The sequence below is a fragment of the Hippoglossus stenolepis genome, chromosome 2 (assembly GCF_022539355.2).
Source record: "Hippoglossus stenolepis isolate QCI-W04-F060 chromosome 2, HSTE1.2, whole genome shotgun sequence".
NCBI classification, from domain to species: Eukaryota; Metazoa; Chordata; class Actinopteri; order Pleuronectiformes; family Pleuronectidae; genus Hippoglossus; species Hippoglossus stenolepis.
The window spans coordinates 21101583-21117108 of NC_061484.1; the positions used below are offsets into that span (position 1 = coordinate 21101583).

Genomic DNA, 15526 nt, shown 5'->3' on the forward strand with positions numbered 1-15526 from the left:
GAGAGACAACCGTGGGGCAGCAGAGGAAGGGGGACAATGTTGTGGTCTAGGGATTTAGTTTCAGGATAAATTTAAAAATTAACCCAGCAGGGGACCACCCACCTTTCATTAAAGGGTGTTTTAACTTTCTCTATCAATTATAAATGTCCTGATGTAGAGACGTCGCAAACAGTTGACTCTACACAAGCGTTGGGGCTGCAAGGTCCCAGAGGGTTTGAAACACAGTGGCGTTATGAGCCATGTTCAACACATAAATGACAATTCTTTATAATTTAGGAAATAAATGTGATATTAAAACCATATTAATGTGTTTCATTACAGCCACATTATTTAGATTACAGCTCAAAACCTCATTAAAGTGTGCAGCATCGCTTTCATCTGCATCTTTAAATTTTTGTGCCTATTTCTTGTATTAAAATGAGCAATGAAGAAATCATCCGAAGCGGTGTGTGTATTTTTGTGTGTGTGTGTGTGGATACATTTGTGTGTATGTGTGTTTTATATGAAAAGGGGTTGCCAGGGACAACAGACCATTTGAGAAATGATCGGTCTTGACAAACATTAGTGGAGCCTGAGGGAAGGGACTCTCTGATCTACTTACGAGTGCTCACTCTGAGACTGGTGATCCACCATCACCCTGTGTCCTTGTCCTAACCTGTCCTCATTCTATTACTGTATTTACTGGACTGGACCTTAATTGCAGTTATATGCATGATTTCCATAATATTTCTCATCTATTCAAAATGAGACTCTTCATTAGTTAAAATGCAAAACTGGAAAATCGGAAATGCACTTGACATTTGATTAGTTTTAAAATGTTGGAGGGAGAAAGGAAACTAGGAGACGTCACGTTCTACATTTAACGAAGTGAAGGATAGTATCTAACTTTTTCTGTTTTCTGGAAAACTTCGCACTATGCACAGCATGAAGTCAGACCTTAGTTACTCATGACATGGTGAAGAAAGTAAAATGTTTTTTTCTTTATCAAAACAGAGCAAGTTTGTTGTTGAAAAAAGTTGTTGTTCGGACTTAATAACCGCTGAAGTGTTTGCTGCCCCGAGATGTTATGGAGCCATAGTATCATCCCACACTTGCAGTTATTACCAATTTGATCTTGTTCTGCACCAGTGAAAGAATGTTCACCGTATCATGAGAGGACTGAGCGATGGTGTGCATGTGTGTGTGGAAGAGACGATGTTTGTTATTTCTTGGACTTTAAAAGATCTAAATAATTAACTACTAATATAGGCAGAACCTTGAAATGACTCTTAACATTGGTTTAAGTACAAGTTAGATATGCACACTGTACATGTAATGAGGTAACAGCTTGCTGGAGTTTAACTTTTAACTTCTGGCTGTCCTCCATCGCACAGACAGGAAACAAGTGATGTAATGTGAACGCTCCATCCATCCATTATCTATATCACTTCATTCTTTGCCAATCCCGGCTGACATGAGGCGAGAGGCGGGGAACATCCCGGCCAGGCGGTCAGTCGATCGTAGGCAAGATATATAGAGACAAACAAGCATCACACCTACGGCCAATTCTTAAGTTGCCCTAACTTGCATGTCTTTGGACTGTGGGAGAAAGCCGGTGTATCCGGGAGAAACGCACGCCAGGACGGGAAGGACATGCAAACTCCACAGAGAAAGGGCTTTTGTCAGACGGTTCAATCCCAGAACCTTTTTGCTGTGAGGTGACAGTGCCAACCACTCTTCCACTGTGCCGCCAATGTGAAGTCTGGCAGTGACACAAAGATTTACCGGCATGATTTCACAGATGCTTACCTATTCATGTCCTGCTGAATGTACAGTGAGAGCAGCTGTCTTGGGATGCTAAAGGACAACGTGCACTCCTCCATTTGTTCCCGCACCAGCATCCACTTGCTGTCCATTGTTTGAAATCTGTACACTTTGCATACCGGGTTCTTGAACACTGGGGGAGGGAGACAAAGGGAAGGAAGAAAGATGCAGTGAATCATCGGACACAGAATGAAAAAAGCATCATGTTCTCTGAAATTTTTCAATTTCACAAAAGGGAGAAACAAGATCTAAAACAGCATTGACGGCTGGCAACCTCAAGGACGCCAAAGACTGACTGTCTTCAAGAGTCACAGGAGGTATGAAGCACAAATTAAATTCTATAATCAATAACTGTGTCTGCCATAGATAAGGTGCTGCTCATCTTCTCTCTCTCTCTCTCTCTCTCTCTCTCTCTCTCTCTCTCTCTCTTTCAACTCCAGTGGCAACGCAAAACTGACAGGCAGACTGAAATACACAAACCCTGTCCTGTTAATATTTGCCTTATTATTTCCTCTATTTCCATTTTAATTGCTTGTTTATTGTACAACAGCGAGGCACAGAAAGTTGTATCATTTTGAAACTTTGCTCGCTAACCCCCACCATCCAACTCTTCTCTTAGACCCAATTCAAATTCAGCCCCATCTTCCTCATTTTTGCAGAGAGTGGCTAATAGCAGCAATCGAAGGCTGGAAATGAAAAACAGCTCTAATGCTCTTATCTGCATGCTGGCAGCAGAGGGCAAGAAAGCCGTGCGCCTTGAACACTGTTTATTACTCCTTTTCGTGTGCAGAGCCACAGTCAGAAAGGAAGTCACTCAATAAGTCGGAGCTGAAGCACCCTGCAGCTGAAACACTGACATTCTCGCTCTCGGCGTTCAAACAAGCATGGTACCAATAAAAAGCTTTTTCCTTTTCTCTAAAGAGGGAGCCCCACTTCTGCTCCTTGGAACAGCACAGAGAATGCTCCCTTCACCGAAACGTTTATACTGCACCGCTCCCTGGTCTGGCCCCACATTGTCCTTTTATTCATGTCACAGGACGAAGCGTTTGAATCATTAATCTCAGTGATGCTACGTCATTTGTCCTCGAGTGTCATAGTTCAGCGATGCCCGCCAACGCAGATGGATTTAAGGAGGTGCCCTACGACCAAAATTCATAATACTAAGAGGATATTACATTGAATGCAGTATCATGAAGTGTGTTGGCAGGTTGTTTTTAACAACTGCTTCCACTCCGTGCACTCGTTTTACAGTGAATTTCTGGGCCACCACTTGAGCTCAAAACAATAAAGTGGTTTATTAAAAATGTGCCAAGACAATGAAATAACAAAGTGTTTTGCATTGATTTGCAATGTGCAAAGGATTTCACTAATATGAGTTATATTATTGCATGCTCTCAGCTTGTTATCAGCTATAAATCCTAGGAAATATAACAATAAACCGATTCTCGTAATTTGATTTTATGTGTATCCACAGCCTGATATAGGGTAAATCATTCCTCAAAGACGTAGACCTTCATTTTTGTCCAAAAATACTAATAAAGTGACGTGGAAACAACACATTATTACCATGAACATTAGAGCTGTAGTTAATTTCGAGTCGACTGCTTAGCTACGGGAAAATACGATACGTGTATTAATGGGTGAGGGTTGTGATTTCTATCCTCAGAAAGAATTAAGCTTAGTGCCACATACTGGAAAATGGACTGAATTAGGAATTTGATCAATAACCAAGAAAAAGATGTTACAGTGCTGTCCTTATCTTTTTTAAGTATCCACTTAACCACCATGACCACCTTAGTAGCATCTGCTATGAAGCTTTATTTTGAGCATCTAAAGTCAATTCTACACTCCTCTACACGTCACCACTGTGATCACATCTATCACTGTTTCGAACTTTATTTACTCCTGAACACTGCTCATTCAGACAGAGAGTCGACATCCTCTGAAGGACAATAACTGTGAGCCTCATAAGCTGAAGTGAGGCTCATTGTTTTTCAAACGATGCTCCAGTTGATGATGAAATTAATGATAATTAAGGTTGAGGAATAATGACCTCTGGAAAAGATATAAATTGCATCTAAATGAAATGGGATGCTCAGACATTGTTGTCATGGGGATTAGAGCGAGGTGAAATGGATGGCAAAAATAAACGTGGAGCAGGGGACATATGGAGAGGAGGGGGGTAAAAGCACAGCTTTAATCTGAAGAGCGACAGTTGCCGAGTTCCACCTCCGTCGGAGAAGTGGATTAACCCCTGAACTCCCCCCTGCCACCAAACTAATCTGACCACCAATCAGACGCTTCGGTTTCCCTTCCTGACACCTCTTAAGAAAATGACTTTCCGAGACGTACTGTGCGTGGGCTCCCCCCCCCCCATCTCCCCGCTCACTGCATGCTCATTTTGAAAGGTAATAAAAGCGGAAGACTAAATTACATTATTCAATCTGGCGGGGTCTGCTGGGAGGGTTTTGTTTTGACGGGCTGCAGATGTGCACCTGCAAACATGGCAGCAGCTCACGAGCTAATCACAGGAGAAACAGTAGCAGCGATGACAAAATGACAACAGGCGTGGGGGTTGCTGGGGGGCTCGGGGGGTTGGGGTTGGGTGGTGGATAAAAGAGAAAATGGATGTGTGGAACAAATTAATGCACGGTATGAAAAAAGGACTTTCACAAGTCTCCTGTGAACAAGGGCTGTGAAGTTGGAACACAGCAGGTGTCGTGACCTTTTCAAGTCTTTTCCCGTTTGTACCTACATGTCTTTCATTTTCTCTCCACAATTCTATCATTCTCTACAGGGGAGAAGGCTACATGTCTGTGCTGCCACAAAATTTGTCTCATGCGACTTGAAAGGCATCTTTTGCTTTTCAGTGAGTTCAGTCAGTCAACAAAGAACCAAGTGGGTAAGAGAATTAAAATTCTCCATCACAATGATGATTAATCGATTATTTCTAGCTTTTCTTTAAAACCATCAAAGGGTGAGTTCTTGCCAAGCCCCCCCCGCAAATATCTGTGTTCATTGTTATATTATTCAGCAATGAATGGTGATATTAGAGTGAATCATACCTGGTCCTGTAAGTGGGTAATTTTCTCTGTCGACGCAGGCATGGGACGCAGAATCACAAACCAAGGGACACTGGAAAGGAAAAGCACAAAAGGAGAAACACAGGGAGAGAATATTACTCAACATCAAGCAGGAGCGCTGAAGTATTTTCCTAAGGAGCTTACTTGGTTTCATGTTGATTATTATGTATGAGGTACAATGGAGATGACCATACCCATATGCATGTGACAGACACTCTGGTTTCGTTGGGTTAGAAAATCCCTCATTAGCCTTGTCTGTTAAAGCAAAGCGGAGCTGGAGTCAGCAGCTCCCGCAGGTATTGAGTTAAATTTAGCTGGATTGATCCGAGCTGTGCGACAAACTTCAGTGGTCCAGATTTTTATTCTTGTATGAAATATTAAACCCACTCGCATTATTACAATACAACAGAATTTTCAAACAGAACCACAGAATATAATGCCTGAATGGTCTCGTGTAAGTGTAATCAATAATTCGTTGTCATTGGTTTGATTTGGGTTTGACTTACTACAATGAGGTAATTACAAAAAACATTCTAAACTGAAGGCACATTGCAATGACTCCATTTAAAGACTAGACCATTATAACCATAGGAGCAGCTATCTGCTGTTGCAGCGTTCAAAGAATTTCAGCTTTCACCGCAATCAGTGTTGTCACAGCAGGTGACAGCTGGAGGAAAACGTCTGCTGTGACTTCACTGATTGGGTAGTGGGTTGGTAATTTATAACCATAACTGTCATTTCAGTCTTTTTCACATTTACCATCCTGCAACTTCCTCTGCTGAAGGTTAGTCCCAATTACTACGCATTGGCATTCAGTTAATGACAGTAAGCTTCAAAACAAAAAAAGATTATAAAACAATCACAATTAATCAGTAGCTCAATTATCCAAAATCCATTTCCCCTTGTTTAAATGAGACATATAATACTCATATTCAGGATCAGCTTTTTAATTTGAGTTATTACATGAAAAGGTTTAAATGCTTTATTGTTTAAAAAACACATCACTGTCTTCATACACTGTCTACATGAGCCACATATGATTGTGATTGTAAACAGCACGTATGCAGTGGCAGATTTTTCACTCTAAATTCTTTTCAAATAATTTTTAGAACATGGCCTTAAATTCACATGGAGATAGTTATAAGCAGACTTCTCTCTTCAAACCGGCAACACTCTGCCCCCTTGAAAGAACTGTCACCAGCAGATTTCATCAGCAGTAGCCAGCTAAGGAAGATAATATTAGCTTCAGTTTGACTTTTTAATGCTTCCAGCAGGCTCGTTTTAAAATAAGAATGTTTTAATTATGCACAAGCTGGCTGCGTCCATGATACTGCATCAAAAACAAAAACTCAGGCTAATGCCGCATATTAGAAGACACAGTAATAAAGAAACAGCATCATTCTTGTATTGTGTCCTTTTAGTCAAGTAAGTGTCCTCAGAAATGTTTTTTAATAACTGCTTGAAACACTAATGCTTAATAAAACAGACGTCCAACCAACAGCATTACTCACACACAAAGTCAAAACTAAATGTGACCGTTAAACAAAACAAACAGACACTGCAGCATCGGGAAATTCACGTTAGGTCTGTGATAATGAAAAGTATGAACAATGAGCCGAGGGCCACAGCTGTGAAAGGAGTCCCATTTTAATTGCAGGCGGTGGACAGCATGTGTTCGAAGGATCTTTGATGACTCAAATATGTAAAGAGATCAGATCAAAGGTGACTGGAGTCTCTTTCTTCTTTCGGCTGACTGTTTTTGCAGGGGTCAGTGGGATATTTATGAGCAGCAGCCGCCGGAACAATGACAGCGAATTATGAAACCAGTGCCTCCTACCCCCCCATCGAACAACAGACACACACACGCCCACTGTACGTTCAGACAGACAGACACGCACACGACGAATGTAAACTGAACCAGAACTTCCCCACAAGTGCGTCTTGTGTCCCAAGTCAGCCCTCCCTACTATTTGTCATATTCCTTCCCTCTTTCCTCCCCTCATCTTCCACAACAGAGACACCACACACAAGGGGAAATGTGCTGTGACAACAAACACACACACAGATGGACATGCACACATACACACACACACACACACACACACACACAGAAGACAACACATTCATCAAGGCAACATGGGCAAATTGTCAGTGACACTCTGGAGCCTAGCAGGGACCCTCCCTGAACCAGCAAAAGGGGTGGGCAGAACTGAAAGCCAGTCAGCCATGTAGAAGCTGTTGGTCAATTATATAAGACAGTGATTCACAAACACACAAACACACGCACACACACAACAGCAAATCAACGGTAGGCAAAGGCTGCAAGTCTCCATGATGCCTTGCAGTTGCTGTGGTGAAAGAAAATCAGAACCTTCCCTCCTTTACGGATCAAAAACATCATTAAAGCTCCATCTTTACTGTTTAATAACTCTACCAGTGGCTCCACAGCACACATTCGCCTCACAAATGTTTCAACAAATCGGTCTCCATTAGTACCATAAAGAAAGTGGAGAGAAATCAGAGTACGTACGACTTGATTTCTGGTGTAGCAGCATCCCATTCGGCTGACACAGTCCTCGGCTTGCTGTCAAGCTCTGCAGGAGAACACACACTTTGTTCCTCTTTTCGCTCACCTGATTATGTGAGTTACTAAAGAGCCGAGTTGAGCGGGAAGTATTGTGTGAGATTAGAGTGGAGAGGGAGAGGGAGGGGGGAGGCAACCGGTGACAACGTCCAGGAAATATCTTGGTCAAATGAATTACAAAAAAAAATCTAACAGGGACAGAGTTAAGTTTGTCAGGAAGGTAATTTGGTCGGACCTGTCTTTGATCCTGTCGACATATGAGAGCGAGACAATACAAATGTACTCACCGAGACAGATAAGGCGCACACATGCTGTAAATCCTCATTAGGGTTTACAGCAGTTAATTTAATCTCATTGGAGGACTTGAGCAGTGCCTGTCTAATCCCAGCATTAGCACCAGGCTTCGTCTGGTCCCCCTGGTACTTTACCTTCTGCGGTGGAATGTCAGTGGTGATGTGGTCCACATCAACCTCCTCCATCTCCCCCATCTTCAGACGACTCACCACCACTGTTCCTGCTGCACACACACCATCAGATGACCTAAAGGGGAGAGGGAAAGAGAAACATGTGGCATTAACCTCCTAATCTCGTGAATAAAAAAAAGCCTGCTCACTTAAATGATCGTTTCCTCTGGCTACTGCCCCTCAATGGGCCTCGGATAATTTCCAGCCTCGAGCAGGTTGTGAAATTATAAAGCTGAAAATAAAGTGAAATTGGGACATACACGCTCGCACTGTGGTGATTTTGCAGAAGAGTCTGTGCGCAGATTAAAGCCGAGCATACGCCGAAGGGAACATGATGGAGGTGACGGAAGGAACAATTCGTGTAACTGTTCAAATGGCCATCTAATAAACCAGCCTCCTGTGTGCCCTGACAGACACCGAATTTATACTAGAGTTTTCATATCAGGAAGCCAGACCAATCACTTTCCAAATCATGGAGCCATGATTAAGGAGCTGATAGGAAATCTATAGTATTGGCAGCAAGACAGACACTCTCAAATGAAGAAAAATGGTCCCTGGGCAACGCGCGAGCAAGTCTGATCACCTTAACAGACCCATCCCTAATGTGCTCAGTTCCACTCCAGCTGGAGAAAATATTGGATGTTGTGTGGCAGCTAATGGTCTGGAGAGGGAGGGGGGGATGACACACCCCTGCCCGAGGAGGAGAAAAGGCAAAGATGGCGATGGAAGCAGAAAGGACGCTTTCAAGACCAATCCATCTTGGTTGGCCACGAGGAAGAAAATCTACCCGAGGGAAAAACAGAGAAGGAGACGTGGTAAGTAGAGGAAGGGGAGAAGGCGAGGAAACACAGGAGAGGAGGAAGGGGAGCGCGAGGAGGGAGATGAAAGGAAAAGTGTGCGTGTAGTGGGACGCTGGGAGATTCAGTTAGCGCTTAATGTCTTGCAGGAGTCCCCAAGCAGACAAAATATCATTGCTTGGTTTATAAATCTAATCATTGTCCCTTGCCAGACACCTGTCTCAGTGTTTACTCCTCCGCTCATTTTCCTGTCCCCCCCCCTCATTCCTCAGCCTCGTCATCTGTCTCCCCCTCTGTTTCTCCGTGCAACAGAGGACTGGAGCCCGCTAAAAGAAAGTCACCCTGACTTTGAAGAATCAGTGTGTACCGACAGTGGCCCACAAATAATCGAGGAAATGGAGATTAACATGCATCACATTCAGTGATAGTCCTCCCAAGGCAAACCTTAGGGGTTACAGCGGCCCTTTACTCTTCAGATTGCTCTGCCTCAATCCACTAATGAAACCCTGCAGTTAAACAGACGGAGGAGATGTTTTTAGCGACTGCTTTAGGATAATTGATTTATTCCTCGGAGAAATATATTGTCATTTCTTTTCGTATTTGTGGCCAAATCAAAACTCAGCACTTATTCAAATACAATCTGAATGTATTATTGTCAGTGAGGAACTCGTCTCCAGCTCATTCCAGGAGGCAGAGGTGATTTGATTTAGCCGCGTCACCACGGCGACGGTTTACTGCACAGGTTCTGCTGAAAAGCAAAAAGCAAAGAAAGTGACAGACGTTAAAAAAGTCTGACGCTTCTTCCAGAGTCTTTAGGCTGCACACAAACTGACCTCAAATTAACTTAGAATGTTTTGATGAGAGCTGTGGATGAAAATGAAGCCCGTCTCCCCCCCCCACATCCCATCCTCTACCATCCCTCTCGCTTTCCGTCTGCTGCAGTTGGCAAGGAAACAAATCTGCAGATTGTTCTGTGCCTGCGAGCGAGCCCATCTTTTTAAAAATCTAATTGGCCCGGGAATCTCTTTTATGACAACACCTAATCTGACGGCTTTGTTAAAGTGACAAAAATAATGTGCTTAAAATATCTGCTGTGAATTTGGCACAATTCAAAAAACAATTAGTTATTAAGGAAGTGACTCATTTATAAACACATTCTCTGACGTATGGAGATACAGAGTGATTTGTTTGAAAAAACAATCTGCACCCTGCTGGTTTTAGAGGCTTTTGCTGTATGAACCATGCAGTGGGGTCCAAAAGGCTGAGACCACTTTTCTAAAGGGAAAATCTTTTCTCTTTACAAACATATTTATGCAAAATGTCCACTTATGATCCTACAAATAAAAATGTATAGTGAAGTTGGAACGTTTCCTTATTTCTTTCACTGGATCAGGAAAGTCTTTACTGTAGAAGCTGCTAACGCTTACTTAATTTTGCTGGAAAAGTTAAAATGCTCAATAAATAATGACTACAGATTGACTGATTCACTGAAGTGCAGTGACACTCGGCACCTTAAGAAATGTTGTGTCTACAACAATGAATATAATTTATCCAAAGACATCTGACAGCCAGTACAATGAGAATGAATGTGTTTAGTTAAAAAGGGAAACAGATTTCAGTTTTATTGTGAACACGTCCAACCCCTACAATCTCCTGCTGTGTTCTTCATAGAATCGCGACAAACTCTGCACATATCTGCACAAACGGCACTGGGCATTTCAAGCGGCTCATGTCTGGAAAGGACTTAATTTGGCACTACTGTCACAAACTGGTCTGCCTCACTTCTGTACAATACTCCTGTCAGTAGCATCTCTCTCAGATTGCTCCGTCCCCACAGTGGAAGTGGTAAAGGTGATATCTGTGCTCGTGTAATTGATGTGGGGAGTTAGATGGCCAAAGTCAGACAACTCAAAGGACTCAAAATGGCCCGAGAAAATGGCCTCTGTCTGCCGCCTGGCTGCCTGTCAAATGGAGGAGAGATTTTCACAGTAATGCCGAGCGAAGGGCAATTCATACTTTTTCAAAAGGTGTGAATCTAAAAGCCTGTGGGTGGGGAAAGTTCATCAGAAAATTTCAAAGCAGCAACACCACTGTGGTCGTCAGGCACTTTTCTCTGGGGAGGGGCCTCACAGATGACAGCCACAGCATGCAAAACACCACCGGCTTTTTTCCCCTCACAAGGGCTTTAGCTTCAACTTTAGGAAACTACAAAATTCACAGCAGGATCCGGAAAAAATACTATTTGGGTTTATGCTCTGCATTTTGCCCACAGAAGATACAGCAGTTTATTTAACATTATCAACTTTAAGCTCTACATTGTCTGTGGAACGGGGGTGTTCAGAGAAAAGTAATTGCCAGGGTCCTACACAGGCAACAAGAACGCGACAGCCTTGAAGTATAGCAGCGAAAGTGTAGATGGGATTCTTGACCTATATAAAGCTGGACGGCTGAGCTAAATATAGAGCTGGCTACTTTTCACTGAGGACAGATGTTAGGACACAGGACTGTAATAATGGACAACGCCAGCTGTCCAAGTGAAACTGCCGGTCCAGATTTTCACTGGGGATGAATGACAATAATCATGTGACTCGGCAGTAATTGCACTTTTTGCGAGTGGAGGGCTGAGTCAATCAATAAGACTACACTGCAGTCACTGTTCATAGAGCTGGCCAGAATCACCAGGGGACCTTACACTGAGCACACTCTCCTGCTTGTCTGGACCACTTGAAGTATATCCTGCCCTGGTTTTCTCTTGATGAAAGAGACTTGTAGGAAACATATATATTTTCAGAATCTTAAATAAATACATAATAACCTGTGTATCTTGGCTGGCAATAAAACAAAGCTTGTGGGAGGCTCAGAACTTTCTGTCTTTGAAAGGTCGATAAAAGCTTCAGATTTTCAATCAAAACAAGCTGATTTAACCAGAACAAACCTGTGCGATCAAGCTCTAACACATAATTAAAAAAATCAGTTAGTCTCCGGAAAACATCAGTAATATGCAGAATACGAAGGCACAAGTAAGGGTTCACCATAATTAGTGTATGAATTCTTGACCTTCACATTTTACCACTTTGACCACTAAACTCAAATCAGTACATCCAAGTGAGCGTTTGTGTCAGTTTTGAAAAAATGTCCTCAAGCTGCTCCTGAGATATGGCGTTCTAGAGAAGGGGAACATATTTTTTTTAAAACAGATAACCCCAAAAATGTACAATCATGGCTGACGCTGATGTGGGAATGAAAATGAGATTTGAAGCTATTTCTTTATGAAATTGTCTCCTTGTGTATCCACAGGCTTTGCCCTTCTTACTGCAGAGGGACAGAACCACATGCAGATAGTTTTTATCAAAAGACTTTAGATGATATCTCCATTTATCAATCCGAGAGGTGGGATACACACTGGACAGGTCGTCAGTGCATCACAGACCAACATATTGAGACAAACAACCGTTCACACTCACGTGAATACCTATAGTAATATGTGTGTGTATGCAACATACATATGTATGTGTAGCAGCTGTTCTGTATGTAATATACATACTCACTCACAATCCCTCATTCTTAACAGACCCACATCATCCACTCCCAACAGTCCTTATTATTACAGCAGCACAATACAAAGTGTTTTGCATATGTGTACAGTGTGAGAGAGAGAAAGTGTGTGTGTGTGTGTGTGTATTCCTGTTCTAAAGATCTCTGGCAATGAAGGTGGCTGGCATACATGCAGTGTGAAGTCCTTGAAAAGCTGAATGCAGATCGATGACAATTGAATGAGGGTGGTTGGAGGCAACGGTAGAGTAGGAGAGAGCAGGTGGTGCAGTGACACGGAGCGTACTGTATTATGACCTTTATCCCCACTTACTCAATTAATACTACATTATCAACACGTCAGTGGTACGGGGTCAAACCAATCCAGCACCTTGCACAACACAACAACAAAAACCCTCCAGACGCACGGATCCGATTCTGAAAAAACTGAGGGCGTCTTTTTAAGAGCAATGACTCTGAAACAGGGAGAGAGAGCAGATGCCCCCCCGGCCCCCGCCCCCCCAGACAGCCACCCAGGCTTCATAATTATTTTCCAACAAACTGTAAAAAGGCTGACAAAACAGAGTCTGCTATCATCTGTGTCAAACAGATGGTTTTAGTCCTGGAACTGGTCTTGAAAAAAGAAGCCAACCAACACTTTGTAGGCTGCATTCTGACAGGCCGGCACTTACTGGAGGACGGGCGGTGTGGTTTATGTTTTTATTTTCTCAAAGAGATGCAGTGAGCAGTGGCTGAATGAGAAAATGATGAAGAAATTAAATGTTAATGCTTAAATGAATACTCCTGGAAAATACTCTCATTGGAGAGAGATAAGAAGATTGATGCCATTCTTATACCTATAGGATTAATTAATATAAATAGTGAAATCTTCTCTCTGTCCTAAGGCAATTGATCTTACCATTGTTGTTTACTGAAAATTCTATTGTCACAACTTTGATAATTTATTGGGCAGATGTAAAACCATCTAACTCATGATTTAAATTAAGATTCCAGGTAAATATGTTGGATGTATCAGTGGATCTCTTATCCATTGTGATTATTCAGATGATGTGCAGAAGGAAGGACTAGGACTGAATCTACTGAAACGTGTAGGAAACCTGAGACGGGGCATCAGTACAGACTCTGACATCACGTTACACTAATAATTGGTTTGTTGGTTTGCTTTAAGTGAAAATAAATCCGCTAAATGATGAAAACAGCATCAGCAACTGAAGGGTTTTCATAAGGACTGTTGAAAGTGAGAGTCAAGAAGCTGAGCCCTTTAATACTGCACAGTTTATAAGAAGAAAAAAAGAACAGGCCACAACAGCAAACAAATCAGGATATCAGCATCTCTGAGGCTCATTAAGCTGCTTTCAGACATGCACTGAACACCAGACATTTCCCTGCCAGCTCCCTGGTAAACTGTCCGAGTGAGCCCATGTGCCCATTTCTGGACATAGCAAGAAAATGTCCACAAAATCGACAGCAGGCGAGTGGGCGTCTTGATGATGTTTCTCACATGCAATGGACAAGAAACTGGAAGAATACAAATATATCTGTCCTGAAGATGTCAACTTGGATAGGCGAGATTCGAGAGCTTTCTACAACACTGGAGCGTGCACAGAGCTTTTGTCTGAAAATTACTTTATGAACATCAAAAAAGGAAACTTGTGGTTTCCCGTATGGGAATATTTGTCGAGCACAGAGGCTTCCTGAATAAGGACTTCGGGTCTTCATGTTTGCTGAGCAGCTGCTGGTTGTAGCTTCATATTTAGTGTGAAGCGCTGACATTGTCAAAATGTCAAATCTATTTTTTAACATCCCAAAGTTTAGCACACACAGTGACCTGGTTTATCAAGAAGGGTGTCGACACTGTATCAGTCATGCAAAGGTTGGGGCGGTTATATAACTTGTATTGTGTTAAAAAAACACAACATCAGAAGCAACAAGTACAATTTTAATGTCGACAAACGTAACTAAAAACTCCACAGCCCCAGATTCCTATTGTCTCCAGGCCCAAATGAATAGAAACAATTTATCAGATTTTCGGCGGCAGCTCTGTTTGGAACCACACAAATACTTGATTCTAGTCTTTTCAGGCAGTTACTTCCCAAGACCTGTAAACACTCTTTGATGTGTAAAATGTGAGGCGCTCCCCTTTAAAGTCTAAAGCCCATTGAAGTCTAAACCATGGAGGAAACTTGACCATACTCAATCATTTGTTTACTCACTCAGACCATTTTCCACTGTTTACTTGCTCTTTAATACTGATGAACGGGGCAGACTGCTTCATGTCTGAAAGCTAGAATTTTTCTTTTCACCCCAGAGTCAGTTCAGACGAGTGCACTTGCAAAATCTTGTTAGTTGATAAATAGATGAGTGTTTTTGGTCAATGCAATCAATGTGTCTGCACCTTGTGACCTTGTAAACACATTTAAAAACACAAAAGACCAGGATGTCTACATCCGGCTTCACCACAACCAGGAACATATTCACACAAAGGCCGACACACAAAGAGAGACTCAATGGGGAAAAAAGGAAAAAGACAAAGAACAATTCCCTGCTCCATGTGGCAGGTGATTGTTTCTTGTTACATTGTTACTAAACGGTTACCTGCAAAGCTGCGATGGGCTTGTGTCAGGGTGATCTATGTCAGCGTCCTGAGAGACCTAATAGAACTGAGGCATAAGGAATAGCAGGTTTCACTAAGGACCTCGGGGGAGGAAGCACAAAAAACAAACCTTTATCTGTGTCCCTACACGGCTTTGATTAGGGGATTGAGAGGGAGGCGGCATGCTAAAGACACAAAGTGTGTGTGAGCGAGCGAGAGCTGAAGCAATGCAGATGGAGTGTGAGAGCTGCCATTGCTAGTGGTGAGTGTATAGGCTTGTTGACATAGGTAGGCAGTAAATGATAGCTGCTCTGTGCTCCATTGACTCTCACTGGCGAAGGAATTGAATGGTAGGAAGGGTGGAGGGCCATGGATCTGCTGGGAGTTTGACAGGGTGACACACACACACACACACACACACACACACACACACACACACACACACACACACACACACACACACACACACACACACACACACACACACACACACACACACACACACACACACACACAGAAATGGGAGAGTGAATGTCTGCAGAAAGCAATGAGGGATGTAGGTTAACACACTCAGCAGCACCCCATAATCCATAGGGAGTTTCTAGTGATGACGGTAAAAAAAACAAAGACGGAGAGGAAGAGAGGCAGAA

General features: G+C 42.6%; 1 protein-coding gene across 9 annotated transcripts in view; it reads right to left on the reverse strand.

Annotated features, from left to right (window-relative positions):
• The window catches only part of inpp4b (inositol polyphosphate-4-phosphatase type II B), a 196824-nt gene that overhangs the window by 46189 nt on the left and 135109 nt on the right, over positions 1 to 15526 (reverse strand). For 8 of the 9 annotated variants that reach the window (XM_035168576.2, XM_047341924.1, XM_047341928.1 and 5 more), the window contains 3 exons: positions 7899 to 8010; positions 4869 to 4938; positions 1789 to 1936 (listed from right to left, as the gene is read on the reverse strand). In XM_035168576.2, the coding sequence (XP_035024467.1) occupies positions 1789 to 1936; positions 4869 to 4938; positions 7899 to 8010 (330 nt within the window). Of the gene's footprint in view, positions 1 to 1788; positions 1937 to 4868; positions 4939 to 7416; positions 7478 to 7898; positions 8011 to 15526 lie in introns of those variants that run through there. The other variant, XM_035168571.2, reaches the window with a different exon arrangement.